At 44.8% G+C, this 7,768-nt stretch overlaps 1 protein-coding gene across 1 annotated transcript in view; it reads right to left on the bottom strand.

Annotated features, from left to right (window-relative positions):
- Nucleotides 1–7,768, bottom strand: part of LOC103738124 (nebulin) — a gene marked incomplete at its 3' end in the record, with an annotated part of 99,207 nt that overhangs the window by 58,843 nt on the left and 32,596 nt on the right. Inside the window, 7 exon segments of the mRNA XM_008837955.2 lie at nt 714–827; nt 904–1,011; nt 1,555–1,659; nt 3,789–3,887; nt 4,840–4,944; nt 5,035–5,142; nt 5,236–5,337. Coding sequence (XP_008836177.2) covers nt 714–827; nt 904–1,011; nt 1,555–1,659; nt 3,789–3,887; nt 4,840–4,944; nt 5,035–5,142; nt 5,236–5,337 — 741 coding nt within the window.

The raw sequence follows: 7,768 nt of genomic DNA, 5'->3' as shown, positions 1-7,768 counted from the left end.
TATGTGTGTTTATAGGTCATAAAATTAGAAAGAGAGGGGAGAAAAGACATTAAGGGAGGTGGGAAATAGAGAGAGTGTTAGGTACCTAAGATAAGAAAAGCACGGGCTTTGGGGGGGCAGTAAGTGGAGAAGGAAGGGAGCCAGTCAGAGGGGATGAGGGATCAAGAGGGAAGGCAGCGGGGAAAGGGATCAAATGCGGACACAGCCTGACGGCATATGTGTATGAAGATGCTATGATGAAACAAGATGAAATGACTTGTATGCTAGCCTGAAAAATCTATTTTAAAAGGTTGTCAAAGATCCAACTGGCCTTAAGGAGATTCTTTTCCATATGCTCAGCTTAGCATTTAGCCTGGATGTCCTGTGAGAATGCCTAACTGACGATCTTTCAGTTGCCAGCATCAATCAGTTCATGAGTATTCTTTGAATTACTTTGTGCCTACTGTTTAACTTTCAGGAACAGGATGAAAAAGCAAAGAAAGCTAGAGATCCATGTGGGATCAACGGCAGCTGTAGCCTTCTGAATGTGAGAAGGAATAAAGAGCTGGTGAGGAGACACTAGCATGGGCATGAGTGCTCATAATAATAAAATAATAAAACAGATGTAGATCACTGTGTGAGAAAGCCCATGGGTATGAAATTCTCCTACTGAATCCTGCTCCTCCCTCACAAGTTATCAGGGAAGCCATCTTGAAAACAAGGCAGACACTCACATCGCTCTGGTTCTTGGCCGTCTTCAGGGAGTGCAACATCTTGGGGTCGTCGTTGATGCTGAGGGCGCCGATCATCTTGCCTCTGCTCTTCTCATAGTCCTTCTTGTACATCACCTGCAAGGACACCACACGTGCTGACCCACTGGGCAGGAGCACCCAGGCCCCCTGCCCAGGCCAGGGCCACACTCACATCGCTGACATTTTTGCTGTTGGCTTTGGCGGCCAGCAAGGGGATGGCGTCCACCTTGATGTCAAACTTCTTAGCCTTGCTCTTCTCCCAGTCTTGCTTGTAGGCACTCTGGGAAATTTCCAAAAAGGAATTAGGAAGATGACATCGAACATAGATTAATCCAGAGAATATTTTTAATGTTGAAAATTTGCATATGTAAACTTATTTCAGGCACAGATAAATTAACCAAATAGGAGTAACTACTGACTCTTATCATAGAGTTTCTGTTTTCCACAGCACTAAAATATAAAGTGTACTCTCTCTTTTTAATAGTTTGGGAACTTTTTAAAGACTGTTATCCTTATGTTCAAAGTAGTATATAAAAGATAACCACTTAGAGACGGTGAAATGGGACATTAACATGGGAGAGCTCACAAACTCTAGGGATTAGCAGAGGTGTGTGAGAGAGAATGCTTCTAACAATAACAGAGGTCTTGGAAGTGAAACCTGACAACTAAGTGGGTTCTAGAAGCCTGAGAGTCTTAAAAGCTCCACTTCTCTAGTGGCCACCTCCACAGTTACCACTTACAGAGCTCCAAGTTTGTTTTTTTAAAGAAACCCATATTTTCTCTTTTCCCGTGTGCCAAGCTGGCTTCTGTGGCTTGTACTTACATCACTCAGGTTATAGGCATTGACTCTGTGCTGGATAAACTCAGGAGCATCTGCTGGTACATTGCACTTGAACTTCTCTCCTTCATGCTTTGCTTTGTAATTCAGCTGAAAAGAAGAGAATATTGCTACGGACTGAATGTGTTCCCAGGCTTCATGCAGTTCAAGCCCCGAAGTCATATGCTATTGGATTTGAGAGGAGGTAACTGGTTCACAAGAGCTCTGCCCCGATGGGTTGATTAATCCTAAGGAATAGTTTCATTCTGAATGTGAGCTGTGTGGCTGGCTTGATTTCTGTCTCCCTCAATACCTTGTGCCATGTCATGATGCAGCAGGAAGCCTTTGCTTGATGCCGGCACCAAGCTCTTAGACTTCAATGCCTTTGGAATTATGAGCCAAGTAAATCTCTATTCTTTTTCAAGGAGTAGAAAGAGGACTTTTGCAGTTGTGTCTTACTATGTACCTCAGGTTGGCCTCAAACTCAAAATCATCCTGCCTCAGCCTCCCAAGTGCTGGGATTTTAGGCAGGTGTCAATAAGTCTGGTAAACTTCTATTCTTTATAAATTTCTTATCCTCTGGTATTTTGCTGCAGCACAGAAAATAGATTTAGGCAGACATTCAAACGGTTCAGGAATTTCGTTGAGTTTATGTAGGACAGCATACAACTAAGTCATTGTCATCTTTTCAAGAGAAATACCTCACAGAGGTACTCAATTAATCAGTGTCTAGCACAGGCTCTGAATTTCATCCCTTCTCTCAGGGACTGTGGTATACCTAGACTTCGAGTACAACTACCATTATACTATATACATGCTTAACATATATCTGGAGGACTTGAAAACCCAAACCTATGAAATTCTGTAATCAGAACAGTATCAAAGCCAATAACAATCCTCAATAACATCTTAATAAGATATATAATTCTTGCTAAGAATATTAAACATAAGATTTAAATGTTTTCAAAGGTGACATTGGGTGTCTAGAGAGAGGAAGACACTGCTGAAGTAGGAGCTAAAGCTAAAGGGCTTGAGAAGAGCTGTGCACTGAGAACCAGCAAGACAGAGCCAGGGTCTCATGGGCAGGGCTGGTGGGTAGACCTCGTGCTCAACACTTGCCCTGTAGTGTGCTCAATGTCGTGGGTGCTAAGCTCTTCTTGATTGGGTTACAACATGAACACATTAGGGAGAATCATGTTAGAAACTGATGGCCTCTAAGGGACACTGGTGCTGTTCCTCTTTACTGACAAGAGCCCACCTGCGAAGCCCACCTTATACTTGGATGGACTATACCTTTCCTGTCTTGAGCAGGGTGTGCTGCACTCCAGGAGCTGTGCAGCACCTCACTGCTCAGTGTGCTCTCCCATGCTCAGCCACAGGGACTCACAGCTTATTAGACAGCATGCATACAAGGTTCCCGTAGGCCTTCCTCACAAATACTTACATTTGCACAGGGTCACCAGGGCAGTGCCATGCATGTGACTGTTGGCAAAGCACACTGCTTTTCCCTTGTCCCAGCTGTACCATCACTGTTTTACACTTCCTTGGCCATCCACAGTGCCCTTCCAGTCATTCTCCTCACCTTCATCTGGTTTTATTATTCATTGTTTTAAAATCACACATTTATTATTTATTTATGTGTATCTGTGTGTGTGCATGTGCACATGTGCACACACACGCATGTGCTAGAACATGTGTAGAGTCCAGAGGACTCCTCCAAACATGTGAGTCTCAGGAATTGAACTCAGGTCATCAGGCTTGGTGCCTTTACCAGGCAAGCCATCTCGTTGGTCCTCCTATTTTAATTTTCTAGCACCATTCTCTTCTAGTTCCCTTGCTGTCTGAAATAATGCTTTGTTGTACTGTGCTCTTTTCCCTTTTATAAAATCTTTGTGACCTTACTAGAATGGGAATACTTGCCTTTTGCCTATCAGATGGATGCCTCTGTAAGCACTATTTGCTTAAACAGCATGAAGTTTTAGAGTGTATGTGACAGACTGTAGTGAGTAAGTAGTTCTTCCTATGAAAAAATCAGTGAGTCACTGAAAAACTACCAATTATTTTACTGCTCTGCTCCTCAGGCTACTCGCAGCTTCATGTGCATTTTATTAAGCAAAATCTGAAAAGCGGCATTACCAGCATGGCAGATGAGTCTACGAACACCAAGCATGTAAATGTTGACATTTCCAGGAAGCTGAGTGCCAAAGGTCACCCCCTCTTGCATGAATCAAGGCACTTACATCACTGAGCTGCTTGGTGTTGAGCTGGGCTTGCAACAGCACAGGAGTATCAGTGACTGCTGTGAATTTAGTCTTATCCGGGTGCACTTTGTAGGTATGCTAGAAAAGAAGATGTCCTTTCGTGAAATTTTACAGTCTTGTTCATATGCATTAATGTATGAGAAGTTTTCAGCCAAAGCATTAATTTTATTCCTAAAAATCAGATACGATGTTACTTCCTCTTTTTCACTTTTCCTCTCCTTCCCTTCCTTTATCTCTCCTCCTGAAGTTGCCTCCAGGTTCTACACTTGATCTAGCCAAAAGGCAACTGTCTCTGAGTTTTCTGCTGCATCTAAGCAACTCAGTTAACCTTCACGCTGCTGGAACCCTGCAGTGGCTCTGCGCTGGGTTCAGTCTAGGCTGGGCTTTGGTTTATGAGCTCTGTAGCCCACCCTCCTTCCCCCTCTCGATATTCTCCTGCACAGCACATCTCAGCCTCCTCTGTCTTCAGGTTGTTCTTCCTGCTTCTCTGTCCCTGGTCTTGGTATGGCAGAAGAGTCTACGCTCAGACCTCCCCGGACCCCCTAATCGCTTCTCATCACCCTAGTCTAATTCTGCATCGCTATCTTGTATTTGTTTTCTAACCATTGCCCAGTATCTTTCTTGCTTTTTTGTTCACTGCCTGCCTCTTCCACTCCAGTGGACCTTCCAGATCACTTGTTCTCTAGTCCCCAGGACCAAGGACAGTGCCTGGCACACCTTTGTCCCGCCCATGTCCTGTCCTCCACCCTCTATAATTTTGCTGAGTAATAACACCTGGATTCTCACAAACCTGCATATTCTTCTTTTGATATGGATGTATAGAATTATAAACTAGAGAAAATTAAAACATAAAACCTGAACCTACTTCCTACCCAATGGACTTCTCTGTGTTTCACAATTCCACCCAAAAAGTGAAATTTAAGTTGCATATCTCATCCTGGCCACTAGGTGATAGCATTAAACTCCTGTTAAATTTGTCACTAGACGTCACAAGAATCTCAAACCTACTTTGACAGAACAGATGACTTACATCTTTACACTGGTCCAACTTCTTGATAGCTTCATATTCTTGAGTTATTGTCTGAGGGAAATAGCATTTCCCTTTATCTTCTTCATATTCTGCTTTGTAACTCTTCTGTAACGAGAGAGAACAAACCAGACCAGGATCACTAACTGCTCCTGGGCAACGTCACCGCGGGGTGCGAGTAACTGGCTTCAAACTTACATCACTGTTTTGAGCAGAAACTTTCATGCAGTGGGTATGATATGGATCCTCAAAACTGCCTACATAATGGCCCAAAATATTCTTTACGTATGAATCTTTATATTTAGCCTAAAAAAGAAAGCACACATACTTTAAGTTAATACTGATTTTTCAAGCAACAGGAAATCCTTCCCACCCAGACATGACAGTGGCCTTTCGAACCTCACTGAAGTTCTTCAGCAGGGTATCGAGTTGGTATTTAGGTGTCTCACAGTAGTTCATACTTTTTGCCTTTGTCTTCTCATAGTTCTCCTTGTATAATCTCTGTCAAAGGAAAACTGAACAATGAAAAATGTGTCTAATGGAATAACAGCTGTTCGTGTCATTGCTGTACTTGAACCAATAGAAAATTAGTATTTTGTCCTACAGCTATTTCCCATCTCACAGAAAGGATACTCTTGAGTCTCGTATCTTGTATGATCATGCCTGCTAGTAATCATAAATATTTATATTAATTATTCTAATATTTCTTAGGCTGAAAAAAAACTAGAACTTACTAATGCTGCTATTCAAGCAAGCTTCCATCTTGAAATAATTGCCCCATTGTGGGGACCTAAAGGGCCCACCTTGCAGAGGTCTGAGAGGAAGTTACTGGGGCATGGCCTGACTTGTTTTAAAAGTCTGAAGGACACTTCTGCACTGCTGAGGAGTGCATGATCAGTGCGTGACCATCCTTAACATACACCCTCGGTGGTGGTAGGGGTTATTTCCAGGTGCCTTTATAAGCTCTGTAACACCTGCAATAAATGAGTCCCTGCTTGACTAGGCTCTCCATTTTGTCTGAGTGTCCCTGGTACTGGGGGTGGTGGGCTGGTGAACAGCGTGCTTACTCATCCCCAGTCATCACTGCGCAGGGGTCACTGGCTCAAACCCCCAGTAACTCGCACCCAGCGTGGTGCTTGAAGGAAGGTGAAAAGAAGAAAAGAAAGAAGAAAAATGGGAAGTTCGGGGTAAGTGAGACCTGGAAAGATGGGTAGCACAACTAATAAGCCGGAGGACCCTGCGCTTAAATCACTGAGAGATATGCTTAAAAGCAGGGGATTAAATTTGTCAAATCCGGTAGCTCAAAAGGTTTGGGCAGAGGCGATTCATTTGGCTCCCTGGCTACTTGGGGTTAATGTTTTTACTGGGGATACATGGGAATCATGGGGAGAGTTTGAGGAAGAACGTGGAAATGCAACAGAAGTGAAACCAAACCAAAAGCAGCCAAAGTAACAAGCGGCACCTTGGGTGTGCCCTGGCCAGCTTCAGGGTCTCCAGGGACCCATGAAAACAGGACCCATGGATATCTTTTTCAGAAGGGTGGGGCAGAGCAGAGTTCATGGGGTCGGCGGCAAGAGCCGCCCACCCGACCCGAGGGTGGGCCCTCGCAAGTCAGAGGCCCACGTGAAAGCTGGGCAGGGGACTGTCCCCTGGCCGGTGACCGGCAGCGGCCGCCCAGTGCATTTAAAACAAAACAAAACAAAAACAAAAACAAAAAAACCACTTTTGGCGGTCGCCGCGACCGGCTCTGGGATGGCTGGGAAGGCCCGGTTTGAAGAAGGTGGCTTGGGGAGGGGGTCCTGTCTATTCCATGGGTGGCCAGGGAACCACCCCACCCCCAAGTGTCACAGCCCTGCCGCCAGCAGCACTCGCCGAATCCCAGGGCCAAGGGAGTCCTTAGTGAAAGCCTACAATGTTTTCACCAATGGGGGCAGATTTGGAGCTGCAGTGGTAGTATACCCAGGGGCAGATGAGAAACCAAAAAGCAATGTCCACACTTGTGATGGCTCAGCTCAATTCAAGGAACTCATGGCCACTGCTTTCTGACAGTATTCAGACTCGTACACTCCTTAAAGAGAGAGAAGCCCCTATTTTCTTCCAGCATCTTAAGGGGCACCAAGGGTTGCCTGGGCTTTTATCCCAAGACAATGCAGAGGCAGACAAGATGGCTTATTGTGTATAGGTACTGCCTCTGCAACAGCCAGGGGTAAACCCCAGGGGACTCAAGCCCAATTCCTTGTGGCAAACGGAGGTCACACATTATGCTCCTTTTGGAAAGACAGGGGTAAACCCCAGGCGACTCAAGCCCAATTCCTTGTGGCAAATGGATGTCACACACTATGCTCCTTTTGGAAAGCTTAAGTATATTTTCGTGTCCATCAACACATTCTCACATGCCTGTTGGGCTACCACTCATACAGGATAGAAGTCTAAACATGCTCAGTCTCACTTTCTCCAGTGCTTTGCAAACATCAAAACCTAAAACTTCAATTACAAAAACAAAAAGGGGGAATAAGCCCCCACCAACAGTTGGGTATGGCCTTATTCACTATTAATATTCTTAATTTTCAAAAAAATCAGTTGGAATCCCGGTTTCAGAAGCACTGGGGACGACAAGAGCAGAGACCTGAGGTACGTGTAAGGTGGAAGGACCCCATTACAGGGCAATGGAGAGGCCCAGATCCATTGCTAACCGTGGGTCGAGGCTTTGGCTGTGTCTACCCTACAGGAGATTCAAACCCCATATGGGTGCCTGCAAAAAAACTTAAGTGGGTAGGCCAGGATCTGACTGACTAGCATGACGGTCCATGGACAATAGTTCATGAGACAAAATCCTCTCTTTATTTATATCCAATCTGAGGTAAAGGACTCAGTTCCTTGGCTTCATTGCTGCCTAGCCTCTACAACTGGCTGATTGGCTAAAAGGTACATG

This window comes from Nannospalax galili, unplaced genomic scaffold, assembly GCF_000622305.1.
Source record: "Nannospalax galili isolate Female #2095 unplaced genomic scaffold, S.galili_v1.0 scaffold499, whole genome shotgun sequence".
NCBI lineage: Eukaryota > Metazoa > Chordata > Mammalia > Rodentia > Spalacidae > Nannospalax > Nannospalax galili.
This window is presented reverse-complemented; position numbering and strand designations above follow the sequence as displayed.